Genomic DNA, 17,618 nt, shown 5'->3' on the forward strand with positions numbered 1-17,618 from the left:
ATCCCACTAATCCCCAAAACAGTCCCTCTTTAAATTGAAAAAATATAGCACTCAAAACACACCCATAGTACATTACCCTAAATAGTACTCATACAATGCTTACTCTAGAGTTCTCTTATCTAATACCTTGGTATGTTTACATCATTTGTGATTTCAATTTATGGACTGGAACTGTAGATAGCTTCTTTCTGGAGCTATTATACATCTGAACTTAATTGTATTCAGCTTTAAGTAACCTCTTCAGGGTTTTAACCCAACACTTCTAACATTAAGTCCTCTCTCTAAGCTAATCTAGTTCACTATATCCTTTCCTTCTAAGGACAACTGGTTTACACAGCTATTCTCATCCATCATTTCTCTCTTTTGGTCGCAAAACAATCTAGGATTAAAAAAAGTTACTAGTGGTGCCCAAAAACCTATTCACTCCAAAGCCAGGTCACAAGAACTGTTTTAAAAGAAATAGAATGGCTACAGAAATACAAAATAGTTATTAACTTCAGGCACACAAAAACCCACAAGGTACCAACTCAAAAATCAACAGCACGTGTGTATGATAAATTATAATAAAAATATGACTAAATCATTGTATTCATCACAATAGCTTCCTCTATATCTTACTCTCATGCAGTGAGCACTGCCCTTAGTCTGGCACCCACATGTCACAGTTGGCTATGAGGAAAGGTTAAAAAGATTGGCTATGAGGAAAGGTTAAAAAGACTAGAATTGATTTCACTGGAAAGACGGCGGCTGAGAGGAGACCTGATAGAGGTCTACAAAATTATTAGAGACATCGATAGGGTGGATAGTCAGAGGTTTTTTCCCACGGTTGAAGTTTCAGTTACAAAGGGGCACAGGTTCAAAGTGAGAGGGCAAAATTTTAAGAGGAAAGTTTTTCACGCACAGAGTGGTAGGAGCCTGGAATGCACTGCCAGAGGAGGTGGTGGAAGCAGGCACATTGGCGACATTTAAGAGGCATCTGGATGGTCACATGAAAAGGCAGGGAATAGAGGGATACGGACTGAATAAGGGCAGAAGGTTTGTTTTTTAGCTTAGTGAGGGCACGATGATCTGCACAGGATTGGTGGGCCGAAGGGCCTGTCCCTGTGCTGTACTTCTCTTTTGTTCTTTTGTACACATGCTGCCAGCTATTCAACCATGAATGTACGAATTGATAGATACATGAACAGGAGGCAAACTGAGGCTTAGAAACTACATATGGGCAATAGATAGCAAGTCTAAATAAGGAACAGGAATTGATGCAGGCTCGGTAGGCTGAAGGGCCTGTTGTGTATTGTTCTTTGTTCTTTATGACAGGCACATCACTTAAACAATTTGCACAACACTCACTGACATGGTTTCCTTCTTTTACAAGACAATGTGCATATAACCTCAGGCAGCAGAACCTAAATAGCAGGGTAAAGTGTATCTGCATGCCCTTGGTTTTCACAGAGACATTGATGCTGGTGGTGAGTACAGTGACCATTGCTAGGGCTGTGTCCAGTGATGGAGATTGTATGTGAATGCATGTTCCTACTGACTCCATCTTCTCCCATCTTATGTTCCCCTCATGGAATAATCAGTCCTGATTCACAAGCTGTAGATGGTGTTAGTACTTTCTTCATCCCAACCCTACCCCAGGGCCTTTGTCCTTTCAGATTGCCAAGAATTACAACTCCACCAGTTTTGAACATGAGGTGGCTCTGTGGAACTGGAGAATTGAAAATGTTACACCCTTGTTGAAAAAAATGTTACCGAGGTCAGTTTTTATAACCTTGGTGGTACAAAAGTCTTCAGAAGTGACAAAGTTAACTGCCACCTAGACAAGTGCCCGATAATTAGGGAAAACCAGCATGGATGTTTAAAGTTAAAGTAGTTAACTAGAGTCAGTTTCTTAATGAAGTAACAGATAGTTAATGAGGATTTTACTAGTTGTGTATGTAGTGACTTCAAAACACATTTTTAAAAAATCCATAAAATAGTCTTACCTGTAAAGTTGAAGGCCACAGAGTAAAAGGGAAAATGATAACATGGAACGTATTAACTGAATGACAAGAACCAGAGTTGTAGTGAGTGGTTGGTTTTTAGACTGGAGGAAGGTTTACGCTGCAGTTCTCCAGAGGACAGTATTAAAACTACTGCTTTTCTTGAACTGTTCTCATAATCTGGGTGTACAGATCAAAATTTCAAAGTCTGCAGAAACTAATTGACGCTAACATCCCAGAAGGAGGCCATTTGGCCCATTGTATTCATGCTGATCAGCAAAGATGTGACTACACTAATCTCATTTTCCAGCCCTTGATCCTTAGCCCTAGAAATTATTGCAATGCAAATGCAATATCTAAATTCTCTTTCAGACAGTAAGTTTGTAAGACAATAGGTCTTACAGCTCTCCACCTATCTTCTCCTCTATCCACCTTCTATCCGCCTCCCCTTCTCTCCCTATTTATTTCAGAACCTGCTTTCTCTTCCCCATTTCTGAAGAAGGGTCTAGGCCCGAAACGTCAGCCTTCCTGCTCCTCGGATGCTGCTTGGCCTGCTGTGTTCATCCAGCTCTACACCTTGTTATCTCAGATTCTCCAGCATCTGCAGTTCCTACTATTTCATGACTGTAGAGGATGCAGGGAGAGAGTGTAAAAAAAAGTTGGAGAACAGGCATAACGTGGTCAGTTTCTGAATTTAATTTCGAGACCTCAAGGTTGTAAAGTGTCTCAGTAGAAAATGAGATAACACAGTGTGGAGTTGGAGGAACACAGCAGGCCAGGCAACATCTGAGGAGCAGGAAAGTTGACGTTTTGGGTTGGGACCTTTTTCTTCAGAAACCCCTACCTGAAGTATCAGCTTTCCTGCTCCTCTGATGCTGCCTGACCTGCTGTGTTCCTCCAGCTCCACACTGTGTTATCTCTGACTCTAGCATCTGTAGTTCTTACTATCTCTCAGCAGAAAATGAGCTTCTGTTGTGATTCGATGCAACTTTGCAGCAGGCCCGGAAATGTTAGCTTGAGAGCAAGGTTTACTAAAATGACAAGCAACTAAGATGTCAGTTTCTCTGAGCTGATAGCTCTTCTGACCTGCCTCAAATTCATTTCTATCCTTCCATAAATAAGGATTCCAAAACTACACATAACATTTGAGATGTGGTCTCACCAAAGCCCTGTATAACTGAAGTTTTTAAAATTTTTATTTTACAGTTCAAACATCAGCAATATTTTTCCTCTATCTCCTCTTTTGAGTTCAATTCCTTTTCCTTTTATGATAAAGGATAGCATCACATTAACCATCTTGATTACATGCTACATACGATCTTTTTGCAACTCATCCATCAGAACACTTAAATCCCTCTGCACCTTGGATTCTGCAGTCATTCTCTGTTTAAGGAATACTCTGCTTGTTTTTATTCTTCCTGCCTAAGTAAACAACTTCACATTTTCCCACATTCTTCTCCATCTGCCAGATTTTTGCCCACTCACTCAACCTATATGTATTTTTCTGCAACTTCCTTATGTTTCTTAATGGCATACTTTCCTACTTTTCTTGACTTTGTCTATATATTTACGTGCTATGCCTTTGCTCCCCTTATCTACGTCATTGAAATAAGTTGTAAAAAGCTGAGGCCACAGCACAGCTCTCTATGGGACTCTATTCATCACGTCCTGCCAATCTGGCAACGATGCATTTATACATAATTCTGTTTTCTGCCAGCCAGCCAATCTTCAATTCCTGTTCACTGTTTGACTTTTTTCTTCACAGATGCTGCCAGACCAGCTGAGCTTTTCCAGCAACTTTGTTTTTGTTCCTGATTTACAGCATCTGCAGTTCTTTTGGTTCTTTTTCAATTCCTGTTAATGTGTTACCCCCACATCATAAGCTTTTATTTTCCACAATACCTTTGATGTGGCACCTTATTAAATGTCTTCTATAAATTCAAGTAAGGTTTCTCTACAGGATTCCTTTATCCATTGTACGTGTTACTCCTTCAAAGAGTTCCAATAAATTGGTTAAACATGATTTTTTGTGATACATACGTTAACAGATTTACTAAATTCAAAAATGCCTTGGGATTGGTGACAAGAGCTTTAAAGAATGGGCTGGAATTATGACCGATATATTTTGAACAAAAATCCCATGATTTAGTACTACTCAGCTTTTGTTCCACCCCAACCCTTTTTCCCATCTTCGTTTTTGTTACTGATTTAATACATTTAATGTTCACATTCACTCATAGGTCTGACTAGTTTGATGGCTCTCGGAATCTCTGCCCCGACTGTTGCATTCCCACAGATGGTGACTATTTTTGGACTGGCTGGAATTGTTGGATACCATACTGTTTGGCGAGTCACACCAGCCCTTCACTCCCCTCTTATGTCTGTTACTAATGCCATCTCAGGTAAGGTCTCCTGCAGTTTTTTGAATCAATTCAGTTATGTCATTTCCTAAACACTGAGGAGAGTTTCTGTAAATTGTTTTGTCAAGTTTGGTGGCTACAGGTCAAATCAATGTGTGTTTAAAATGAGGGATGGGGCGTATTTTGTCCATATGTTGATATTAAAGCAAACCCCTGTGAGCATTTTGACCCATATGACATTGTTTAACTAGCTGGCTTGAGATGAAAGCCTATTTTTGCGGAATCAGTACAGTTCTGGTAGTGAGTGATGCTTTACATTCCCGACCTGGGTAGTTCCGTTGTGAAGATTAGACACCTAATCGATTGATTATTGTTGTCACGTGTACCGAGATACAGTGAAAAGTGTTGTTTTGCGTGCTGTACAGACAGATCAAAACATACAAAGTGCATCACGGTAGCAGAACAGAGTGCAAAATACAGTGTTATTGCTGCAGGGAGGGTGCAGAGAGAGAGAGATCAGAATTAACATTTGAGAGGTCCATTCAAAAGCCTGATAACAATGGGGAAGAAGCTGTTCTTGAAGCTATTTGTAAGAGTATTCAAACTTTTATATCTTCTGTCTGATGAAAGAGGGTAGAAGAGAATATAACTGGGATGGGAATGGTCTTTGATTATGTTGGCTGCCTTCTCAAGGCAGCGGAAAGTGTAAATAGAGTCAATGGATGGAAGGCTGGTATGACTGATGGACCGCGCTGTGTTCACAACTCTCTGTAGTTTCTTGTGGTTTTGGGGAGATCAGTTGCCAGAGCACGCTGTGATGCATCCAGATAGGATGCTTTCTGTGGAGCCTCTATAAGAACTGGTAGGAGTCCTTGTGAACATGCTGAATATCTTTAGCCTCCCGAGGAAGCAGAGGTTGTTGTGCTTTCATGACTGTTGCTTTCCTGTCCTAGGAACTTGGCTCAACCATCTTGACCTCAGCACCATTGATGTAGAAGGGGGCGTGCCCTCCACTCCACTTCCTGAAGTCAATGACCAGTTCCTTCATTTTGCTGACATTGAGGGAGAGATTGTTGTCTTTACACCATGTCACTAAGCTCTCAAACTCTTTCCTGTGTTCTGTCTTGTCATTGTTTGTGATCTAACCCACTACAGTGCTGTCGTCAGCAAATTTGTGTACGAATTTGGCCACACAGTTGTGATTGCATCTCCTAGCTTTATGCAATTTTGTAGAGTTGGGCCAGCTTCTGAATGAATCATCGTTCATGGCCCCATTTTGAGGTTGTGAATCATGGTGTGAATTCAGGAAACTTTTGAAAAGTATGTTCATAGCATCTTCCGTATGCCCTTCCATAGCATAAGATAAGGATGCATGGCGTTAAGGGTAAAGTATTAGCATGGATAGAGGATTGGTTGACTAACAGGAAGCAAAGAGTGGGGATAAATGAGTGCTATTCTAGCTGGCTGTCAGTGACTAGTGGTGTGCCTCAGGGATCGGTGTTGGGACCGCAATTATTTACAATTTATATAGATGATTTGGAGTTGGGGACCAGGTGTAGGGTGTCAAAGTTTGCAGTTTGTAAGATGAGTGGCAGAACAAAGTGTGCAGAGGACTGTGAAACTTTGCAGAGGAACATAGATACATTGACTGAGTGGGCAAAGGTCTGGCAGATGGAATACAATGTAACTAAATGTGAAGGCATACATTTTGGTGGGAGTAATAGTAAAAAGGATTATTACTTGAATGGTAAAAAGTTGCAGCATGCTGCTATGCAGAGGGACCTGGGTGTCCTTGTGCATGAATCACAGAAGGTAGGTCTGCAGGTACAACAAGTAATTAGGAAGGCAAATGGAATTTTGTCCTTCATTGCTAAAGGGATTGAGATTAAAAGCAGAGAGGTTATGTTGCAGCTGTACAAGGTGCTGGTGAGGCCACACCTGGAGTACTGTGTGCAGTTTTGGTCTCCTTACTTGAGAAAGGATGTACTGACACTGGAGAGGGTGCAAAGGAGGTTCACTAGGTTGATTCCGGAGTTGAGGGGGTTGGCTTATGAGGAGAGACTGAGTAGATTGGGATTACATTCATTGGAATTCAGAAGAATGAGGGGGGATCTTATAGAAACATATAAAATTATGAAGGGAATAGATAAGATAGAAGTAGAGAGGATGTTTCCACTGGCAGGTGAAACTAGGACAAGAGGGCATAGCCTCAAGATTAGAGGGAGCAGATTTAGGACTGAATTGAGAAGGAACTTCTTCACCCAGAGGGTTGTTAATCTATGGAATTTCTTACCCAGTGGAGTAGTTGACACTACTTCAGTAAACGTTTTTAAAGATAAGGTAGATATTTTTTTGAACAATAAAGGAATTAAGGGATACGGTGAGAACGCGGGTAAGTGGATCTGAGTCTACGAAAAGACCAGCCATGATCTTATTGAATGGCGGAGCAGGCTCGAAGGGCCGAACGGCCTACTCCTGCTCCTAGCTCTTATGTTCTTCTATGTTCTTATGACAACTCCTATCTTACTACCACCACCACAACCATAACCCTCCCCAGCCCCTCATACACTCTGTGTCAAATCATCATTCCTCTGCGCTCATTCACCAAGTACATGCTTGGTGCAGAACCAATTAACTATGTAATAATAATAGCATGGAGAGGACCCCCCACAAAACAAAGAATAACCATTCATAAGTTTTCTTTTGAAAGAAACTGCTGTTCCTACAAATGTTTGGAAGTGGTTGTCAGATGGACCATTAGATTGATGATAACAGAGGCTTCAAATATTTCACACATGTTAATCTCGTGCAAATAAAGACCACAGAAGAAAAAGCAATTTATTGTAACCATTTAATGATGTCAGTCAAGCAAAGGCAGTAGTTTTTTTTCCAGCTGTCAGAACAAACCTCATTGAGAAAGTCCTTTTGAGAGTCTGGTCTGTCAGTCAGGCATGCACAGGATCATTATAAAAGCCTCTTCTTGATACTTTATGGTCTTTAATGAGGGATCATTGAGTTGGAATGGGATCCATGAGTTGACATTAGGACTGTAAGGGGCCATGACATTGGATGGAAGTCCTGAGCTCGTACAATTCTGGCATGGGCAGAAGTTTGGGATGACGGCTACAGTATCTAACAGCCAAAATTCAATTGTGGTACGTGGGGAGATCCTTCCATTCTTTCGACTAAATTTAAATGTGAGTGAGATCAGCAGAGAAACCTGCACAATGTTAGGATCTGAAAACCTGCCAGACCTTGCACCAATCAAGCAACAACTCAATGTCTGGTAGGCTTTGTACCTGCGTGGAGTCCCAATTGAAGGAGTCCTGCCCCCCCCTCCCAATCTGAGGCTGGTACCTCTAGTACTCAATAGCACCATGGAGGAATCCTCCTTGGCTATTGCAGGTGTAACAAGTCTCTAACTCCCACATTGGAGGAGCAACCGTGGAATAGGGGAGCTATGTCGGGGGTTCGTGGTCTTGTGGGGTGGTGATTATGAATGGAGGGAGACCAGGATGTCCAGAAGCAAGGTGTCTTGAGCAGTCCCTGGGTGAGGCCCCCAAATTTGTTATGGTTCCAGACAGGATATCCTAAGGCATTAAGCTTCTCAGTGGGGAGGGGTGAACTGGCTCCCCATAGTTATTCACATATCCCCCTTGGTTTGTCACAACAAGGTTTATTTTAAAAGGATCCCTTCCCTTGTGGATATCCTTCTCTTTGTCCCAAATGAGCTTACATTTTAAAAGAAGTCAACTTGACTGTGTTTTCTTGAATTAGCAAAAATAATGCGTTTACTAATTTACTAAACATGAGAGGATGTAGCAGTGCAATACATTAACAGACAGGTTAGAAATCGGAGGTGAGTCCAAAGAGGTAAAAGACAAAAAAAATACAGATCAGTTTCTAAATTGTTGATGAAGAGCAGACAGGTGAATGTTGCAATGGTAGCAGTGGATGTTACCAGCATCAATGACATTAGTTATTGACCAGTCAATTGCATGACTCTTTGTGAGTTGATAAAAACTGTTCTGTGTTAATTTCTTCTGGCAGTGGGCTGGCTGGCAGCCCACACAAAAAAAGAATCCACTTTCTCCTTTTACCCGAAGTGCAGTTGTTTTAAATAGAGTTGTGACCCTCACGACTCACGAGTACACACTTGGATGTTGGGTCACTGACACACACACTGGGTTTGGGCAATATATGCTGGCCAGTCAGTGATGCATATGTCCCGCAAGAGAATAAACTTAAACATTTTCAAACTGAAGGTGTAGTTGTATCAATAAAAGAGTAGATGTCGGAATAGGAACAACGTTGCATAGGCAGGAAATTTACAAAAAGATATATTCTAGGGAAAGTGATGGATCAACATTTAAATATGTCAATAGATTGCCCTTCCTTTGATCCTTAGATTTGATGAAGGAGATGCTTTCTCTCCTTATATTTTGGGTAGCATAAACAGAGAGTCTGAAGTGATGTTGTAAATTGGATGATTGAAGACAAGAGTAACCTATAATTAAAGTACTGGACTAAGCATGACATGCCTTTTTAGGAGAAAGACTGACTTGCCTCTGACATTATGCTGCCTCCAACAAGTTCAACCTTGGTTTTATAGGAACTTTGAGCTAGCAGTGATATCAAAACACCCACCCAGTGATGGACAGGCAGATTGTAACAATGATGCCGTCGATGGGAAGCTGTGACTTGCACAATAACTTTTTGTGTTTCTGGCGTTTTGAGTCACTTGCATGAGCAAAGCCCTTTGAGGAAGGATAATCAATGATCACAGGAACCCTGCTGCAAGCCTGAACCTAGCGTTATGTTAGAAATGCAGAGATGGGTAACTGGTCTTCTGACATTAATAGTGGGACCAGGGATTAAAATCAGGCCCCGGGTCTAGGCCCGAAACGTCAGCCTTTCTGCTCCTATGATGCTGCTTGGCCTGCTGTGTTCATCCAGCTCTGCACCTTGTTGTCTCGGATTCTCCAGCATCTGCAGTTCCTACTATCCATGAATGCTGTTGTTGGGTTTCATAGGATAAAGCTTTCCAAATGTTGACAGATAAAGGAAAGGAATTCTTACCTTAATTTTAAAAGTGATGTGCCAGCGAAGCAAGGACGATGTGACAAAAAACTTTTTCACACAGCAAGTGGTTAGGGTATAGCATACACTGCCTGGAAATGTGGTGGAGGCAGGTTCAACTGAGGCATTCCACAAGACATTGAATGGTTACTTGGAGAGAAGTGGAGAAAAGGCAGGAGATGAGCACTAGGTAAGAGAACAAGTGCAGGCACAATGTGCTGAAATACCTCCTGCTGTGCCATAACAATTCTGTGATTTTGTGATGTTTGCTTTGAGTAAAATGATGATAACGTTAAACTTGCATCTGTTAATCCTCAATATTTATTACAGGTTTGACTGCAGTTGGCGGGTTATCACTGATGGGAGGCGATTACACACCAGGGAATATTCCAGAATTTCTTGCTTTAGTGGCAGCTTTTATTTCCTCAGTTAATATTGCTGGTAAGATTCATCTCAGGAGTACCATGTATCTAATTCAAACAAAATAAAATTCCCAGGCAATGATTCCCAAAGTAATGTTGGATAAACATTTTCTAACTATCATAAGACATGGAAAGACAAATATTGTCCTGTTCACAAGTAGTTGATAAGAGGAAGCTATCCTGCTCATTTCTCCTTAAACAAAGATGCCACGACCACATCCCAGATGCATTATGTTACCTGGCTGATGGCCAGTTTAGCATCTGCCACCTCATTATACAGTTTGATCCCAAGTTAGTATCAAACCCAGTATCATTTCCACTGTTAACACTGCCTACATCCATCCGTCACTTTTTGGAACACTCATCCTGCCTTTGTGACCCTTAAGCTGGAATTGTCCAACTATTTCCTTGTCATTTTTCCAGGCTTCACTTTACATTAACTTTAACTTATCCACAACTATTCTACCATCCAAGAGCTTTGCCGGTTATAAACTTCTGAAAACTCCTCATGTCTCATTGTATGCTTCTCCTTTCATTGACTCCAACTTCCCCTCCACACTGCAGTCATACCTTGTTTTTCATGCCAGGCTGTGCTTTCCACACTTTATCACCTCTTGTTTGCATTCTCAACTTTCAGGGTCAGAGACTTTAGCCAACTCAGCCATACAGTATGTTTAGCAACAATTCAGAATTGGAAAAAGATGCCCTGGAGATCAACTGGCACGGAAATTAAACTTTGGCAATGAAGAAGAGGTGGAACAGAGATTTGGTGACAGGATTAGCACCTAAACTGAATTAATATAATCATGAACTGAAATGCAATGATATGCACCATGTTGAGTTTGTACCCCTCCTCCATGCCTGTACTTACTCATGTTGTCATTCTCCCATGGGTCACTGAAGGGTGAGGGAGGAACAAGGTGAGCCTTTGGAGGAAAGTGAACATTCTGAAGATGCACTATCGTATCACTTATGTGCAGCCTCCAGCAGTGAACCTACACACACCTCAGCGGCTACTGGAGTGTGCACAGCTAACCTATTACGTGGTGAAACAAGCGAGCGGGTGCTGGCACAGCAGTGTAAAATTGTCACGAGAAGGTGAAGGATACTCAGAGATCAATAGTCAGATGTTCAGAGGTGACCCTTGTTCCAAACCCCGCTACAGAACGCGCCCCCCCTCACCTCAGGATTCAGTCAGTGATCCTGTCTAGGTGGAGGGAAAGCCTGCAGAAGATGTGACTGCTACAAAATAAATGAACCCTGGCTGTTCGCCACTCAATTTCCAGTTCACACAGTCTTTGGAACACTGCATTAAAAGCTGGCAGAAACCAAGTCCTTGAATGTTTTTAAGGCAGAAGATAGATTCTTATTAAGTGAGGGATTGACAAGGGTAGGCAGGAATGTGGACTTGAGGTTAGAATCAGAACAACCATGAACTTGAATGGCAGAACAGACCCAATGGGCCCAATGGCTTACTTGTCCTCTTATGCTTTATGGTCTTCCATTCATACAAACCAATGAATCAAGAGCAGGAGTTGTCAGTTCAGCCCTCAAGCCCAATCTGCTGTTCAATGAGATCACCACTGATCTACAAAAGATGTTGTTGAACTTGAAAGGGTTCACAAAAGGTTTACAAGAACGTTGCCAGGATTGCAGGGTTTGAGCTATGGGGCGAGGCTGAATAGACTGGGGCTTTTTTCCTCGGAGCCTGAGAGGCTGAGGGGTGACGTTACAGAGGTTTATAAAATCATGAGGGGTATGGATAGAGTGAATAGCCAAAGTCTTTCTCCCGGGGTAGGGGAGTCCAAAACTAGAGGGCATAGGTTTAGGGTGAGAGGGGAAAGATATAAAAGGGACTTAAGGGGCAACTTTTTCATGCAGATGGTGGTGCATGTATAGAATGAGCTGCCAGAGGAAGTGGTGGAGGTGAGTACAATTACAATATTTAAAGCATCTGGATAGGTACCTGAAAAGGAAGGGTTGCGAGGGATTTGGGCCAAATGCTGGCAAATGGGACTTAGATCAGTTTAGGATATCTGGTTCGTGAGGATAAATTGGACAAAGGGGTCTGTTTCTGTGCTGTATGACTATGATCAACCTGAACTCCATTTTCCTACCTTTTCCCAATGAACCTTGATTCACTTACTGATTAAATATCTGCACTCACAATCCTGAACATATTTAATGACCAGACTCAGCAGCCCTCTGCAGCAAAGAATTCCATAGATTTGTCACCCTCTGAGAGAAGAGTTTCACCTCTCTGTGTTGACTCAGTAATCTCCTATATAATGTGCTTTTTTAAATTCTTTCTGTCAAAGTGGACATTTTCCTGTAGAATACAGTATTTGCCAGAACTTTTTCAACTCAGTTAACCTATCAATATCATTTTATAGCCTCCTTATTTCTTCTTCATAACTTGCTGTCATATCTGTTGTACCTATCTGCAAATACCTTTGATCTCTTCATTTAAATCATTGTATAAATTGTAAACAGTTGAGGTCCCAACACAAGTTCTTTAGAACACTACTCATTACAGTTTGCCAACTTGAAAAGACCCATTTATACTTCTGGTTAGATAACCAATCTTCTCTCTATGCCAAAATACTACCCTGTCCACCATGAGCTTTTATTTTCCATAATAACCTTTGATGTGGCACAGTAGCAAATGCGTCCTGGAAAAGTAAAAGTAGCATATCCACCAGTTCTGTATTTAAATCATGTGGTATCATCTCAAAGAACTCTTTAATAGATTGTTCAAACAAGATTTCCCTTTCACAAAACCACGTTGACTCTGCCTGATCACTTTGAATTTATTCAAGCGCCCTGTTACAACGTCTTTAATAGTAACACTTCTAACACTTCCCCTATGACAGATTTTAAGCTAACTGACCTGTAGTTTCCTGCTTTTACACTTTATTATAAGAAGTGTATGGAAAGCATAGCTTTATTATTTTGTTATTAATAATATTATTAATTATTTTATGAATAAAGCAAAAGTTCCTTTTTTTTTAACAGACTCCTTGTTTTGCCAACTTCAAAGACTTATGCGCGTACATGGCCTGGCCTCTCATTTTTTGTAGTCCCTTGAAATTGTATCATTCAATTTGTATTGCCTTTGCTAATTCTTCTCTGCATTAAATTGCATCTGTCATGTGTCTGTTCATTATATCAGCCTGTCATTTACAAAAGTGAACGCAGCAAATAATAATGAAAAGATTTGACACAAAGGCTGTGACAATGGTAGATCAAGTGGTGAGAATGAGAAGAATGTGCAGATATAAAACTTCTGCGACAGTAATTTAACAAATGTTTTAAACTTGGTATCTGGGGTTATACGTTGAAATTCATGACTTTTATTGCCTGCTAGTTCTGTAGCTGATTTCATAATAGACTTATGCAATTTTATTGGTGTCAGGCTATGTTTATTACATTAGACACAATTTAATTTCCGTTCTTTGATATTTTTCTGCTGTTGTTCACTTTAGGTGGTTTCTTAGTTACTAAGAAGATGCTGGATATGTTTAAACGACCCACTGATCCCCCAGAATATAATTACCTGTATCTGCTCCCTGGTATGGCTTTTGTTGGAGGTTATGCAGTTGCTCTGACCAATAATTATCCTATTGAACAGGTGAGACTTATGTGAACTGCATGTGTAAATCTGCTACTCAAAACAAGGTTTACTTCACTTGTTTTTTTTGTTTGTGTGCCATTGTTTGCAAAGATTTGTCAACTATATCTTACAATGTTGAGAGTGAGTGATAATAGTATCACGTAATACTTAATATCAGCAACAAGTACTTGCAGTTAAATGAATAGGTGTAGGCCATTTAGCCTGTTTCATGATAATGACTAATCTAATTCAGCTTTGCCTCATACCCCTTAGTGGCATTTGATCAACAGAAATCTATCAATCTCAGCCTTCAAATGAATGGTCAACCCACTGTTGTCTGCTGCATGCAGAACAGCTGCCTTAATCCACTGTACCTGGACTATTTCAGATATTTAAGAGGCTGGAACACTTTCTTGCCATCTGAGCCAGTGATGCAGTTTAAAGAAAGCGATGGAGGATGAGACATTTGCAAAAATTTCAGCATTTGAAAAGAAGGGGACATAACCCGTACTCAATGGCAAGAATGGTGGAAGGATGATTCCATGTGGTGGGGGTGACATCTTTGGGAATGATGATTGATATTGTAGAACTGCAGTGTTCAAGCATTTCCTTTTCCTAGGTCATTTAGTTGCACCTCATAGAAACATGAACCACTTATAAAATTTGAATCTGCTAATTTGAATTTGTCTTAAATCCTGATATCGAGCTGGGTTTTTCTAAATTAGCGTTTATCCAGCAGCGAAGCAGCAAGCCATCAGACAGTAAGCACATCCATTTCGTCACTCATAATGTGCAACCAGGCCTCAGCTGAAAAAGACACTGCAGCACTCAGCTCCCTCCTCTGGTACATATATTCAGGGATACAGTAAAAGACATGTGAAGTTACATTCCAGGAAACATGCAGTGATATCGTGATACTAATGGTAGACTATAAATCCAGAGACCCAGGCTAATGTTCTGGGATCAAGGGTTCAAATCCCATCGTGGCAGATGGTGAAATTTGAATTCAGTAAAATTTGGAACCCATCTGGCTCACTAATGCCCTGTAGGGACAAAATCTGTTGTCCTTACCTGATTTGGCTGACCTCTGACTCCAGACCCACAAGAAAGTGGTTGACTCTTAACTGCATCAGAGATAGTAGGAACTGCAGATGCTGGAGAATCCGGGACAACAAGGTGCAGGGCTGGATGAACACAGCAGGTCTCTCTGCTCCTATGATGCTGCTTGGCCTGCTGTGTTCATCCAGCCCTGCACCTTGTTGACTCTTAACTGCCCTTTGAATTAGCTGAGCAAGCCACTCATTTCAAGGACAATGAGGGATGGGCAACAAAAACTGGTTTTGCCAGTGAGCCCCACCTCCCAGGCACCAAAAAATCACAATAGGCTAAAATCATCGTCTTTCGTATTGGAAGGAACAAAGGAGGGAGAATATACGGTTCTGGTAAATTTTGTAATTATGACAAAGAGTAAGCGGACTCAGCACAACTCAACAGTAGCTTTAGGGCTGTTACCTAAGAAATATTAAATTAAATAGTATTATTATATTCCTGTGCTGCTGGTTCTGTTGCTGGCTTATTCCTGATTGCTCTTTAAGCCATGGGTTGAATTTGCACTTGAACTTGTACTTCCATTCTCTGCGCAGTAAGTTCTTTGTGACTGCAGGAAAATGATGTAGCACTAAAGTGTACAGAAAATGACACAAGTGCATGAAAAACTGGTTGAGATTTTCCATTCCTAATTTGCTGCAGCATATGGAATAGAGGATGTGTTCTGTTCCAGGTAGGTTAATAGATAGGAACATAGGAACAGGAGTAGGCCATTCAGCCCCTGAAGCCTGTTGCACCATTCAGTGACATCATGACTAACCTGTGGCCTAACTCCATATATCCCTTTACTTAACAAAAAATGATCAATGTCAGATTTAAAATTAACAGCTGATCCAGCAACCACTGCCATTGTGGAAGAGAGTTCCAAATGTCTATCACCCTTTGTGTATAGAAGTGCTTCCTAACATCTCTCCTGAATGGTCTGGCCTGACTTCTCAGACTATGCCCCGAGTTCCAGAATCCCCAACCAATGTAAATAGTCTATCTTAGTCTACCCTGTCTTTTCCTGTTAGTATCTTGAATCTAGTTAAATGCGTTGACATTGAGAGAAATTATTTCATGACTTACAAGTGTTACCTTAATAGATTTACTTGAAAAGTCTTGAAACAGATATATTTTACGAAGTATTAGCATGATAACTCTTGAAACAATCTGACCCTATTTTATGATTAACAAGTATTTGGTGTCCTTATTATTTCTGGGACTCTGCATATACGTATTAGTTTAGTGTTGCAAATGAAAGAAAGGTGACACTTCACAAGTATCTTTTTGGCAGAGAGATGCTCTGGGCCATTCAGAGGATGTGCGAGGAATTAGATAATTGCATACCTTTTTCCACATAACTGTACAAATTAGACTGGTAATGCGTATTTTTATTGTTCATCAGATGATGTATCTTGGATCAGGCTTGTGCTGTGTCGGAGCTTTGGCTGGGCTGTCCACTCAAAATACTGCTCGTCTTGGCAATGCTTTGGGAATGATTGGTGTAGCTGGAGGAATTGCTGCTACTCTGGGAGGCCTTAAACCTTCTCCTGAACTATTGGCGCAGATGTCAGGTGCGATGGCTGTTGGTGGCACTCTTGGTGAGTACTTACTTGGCTGGGTTGGGGATTTTATTTTCCTCTTACTGCTTTAAAATTGAATAATACTATTTCGAGGAATGAGAAAGAAGGAATGAACAGGCGAGTGATACTATATTCAGGATGTTCAGTACCACAGAGAATTAGTGAGCAACGATGAACATGCTCATAGTCACTCAGTCATTGGGCTTTTGTTGTTACTGAATCGAACCAGGTACGGAAACAAAAACAGAAGTTGCTGGAAAAGCTCAGCAGATCTGGCAGCATCTGTGAAAAGAAATCAGAGTTAGCATTTCGGGTCCAGTGACCCTTTCGCAGAACTGATGGTAGCTAACCCCACAGCCCCACAACACCTTCTGTGATGGGGGCAGGAAGGGGGGCTGGTTGGGGGGTAGTAGTTCTATCTTTGACAGTAGGGAATTCTTTACAGCAAAGCCAATTCTTTGCCTAATTCATGTTTTGCCCTGAGCTCTCCCCCTGCCAGGTGAATGTACAATGTTTTTCTTTCCAAAATCCTCTCTGGGCGAGCCTGGTCTCTTGCAGGGATGCTATATCAATGTTCAGTCGATCCAATTTCACGTTGATCACACTGACCAGCATGTGTCATTGACCAGCTGCAAGTTTTTTATCTGTCGCATGCACATGATGGTCCTCAAAAATTTGAAGAGTCGGCGTCTTCTTTCATTTTGATGGATTTGTTTGTTTACCGAAGACAATGGGTTCCATTCACGTGCTGAGCAAAGACTCGAAACTCCAGCGTCCATTGAGGTAGATGGTGGATAGGCGCCTTCTAAATCAAGGGTTTCTTCACTTGAGGCAGGTGGGGTCTGGCTAGTGGGACATGATGGTACGTTTTACCACTGGGGGCAGCTCATGGGACCTGTCGAAATGAATCTAAAATTTGTTGGAGACAATAAGGACTGCAGATGCTGGAAGCCAAAGTCTATAGGTGTGAGAATGGAAAAGCACAGCAAGTCAGACAGCATTGGAGGAGTAGGAAAGTCAAAGTTCCAAAACCCTTTGTCAGGATATGACAAAAGGTTTTGGCCCCAAACATTGACTTTCCTGCTCCTCTGATGCAGTCTGACCTGTTGTGCTTTTCCAGCCTCACAGCTATAGACTCTAAAATTTGCTGGATTAGCTGAAATGAAGTTACATGAGATTAAATTAGAATGAAATGAGAAGGAGAAAACATGTGAAACTTGGTGAAGACCTAATGATTAAGAGAGGTGACGTTTTTTTTAAAGTGTTTGTTTTTAGGCTGAAGACATGTGTGTGGTTGTTTACATAAAGCCTTGTAACTCAAGTAGTAATAGGCTGAACTGTCAGAAAAACTGTAGAAAAGCTGAATTTTTATTTAAAACCAACACAGTGAATCAGATGTGATAATATAGACTACTTATCAGCTGAGATAGTAGGAACTGCAGATGCTGGAGAATCCGAGACAACAAGGTGCAGGGCTGGATGAACACAGC

At 41.2% G+C, this 17,618-nt stretch overlaps 1 protein-coding gene across 1 annotated transcript in view; it reads left to right on the plus strand.

Annotated features, from left to right (window-relative positions):
* The window catches only part of LOC109927376 (NAD(P) transhydrogenase, mitochondrial), a 171,910-nt gene that overhangs the window by 65,867 nt on the left and 88,425 nt on the right, over positions 1-17,618 (plus strand). The window contains exons 11-14 of the mRNA XM_020527372.2: positions 4,223-4,384; positions 9,752-9,862; positions 13,329-13,474; positions 15,951-16,146. Coding sequence (XP_020382961.2) covers positions 4,223-4,384; positions 9,752-9,862; positions 13,329-13,474; positions 15,951-16,146 — 615 coding nt within the window. The remainder of the gene's footprint in view (positions 1-4,222; positions 4,385-9,751; positions 9,863-13,328; positions 13,475-15,950; positions 16,147-17,618) is intronic.

The sequence above is a fragment of the Rhincodon typus genome, chromosome 1 (assembly GCF_021869965.1).
Source record: "Rhincodon typus isolate 14 chromosome 1, sRhiTyp1.1, whole genome shotgun sequence".
In the NCBI taxonomy this organism is placed as follows: domain Eukaryota; kingdom Metazoa; phylum Chordata; class Chondrichthyes; order Orectolobiformes; family Rhincodontidae; genus Rhincodon; species Rhincodon typus.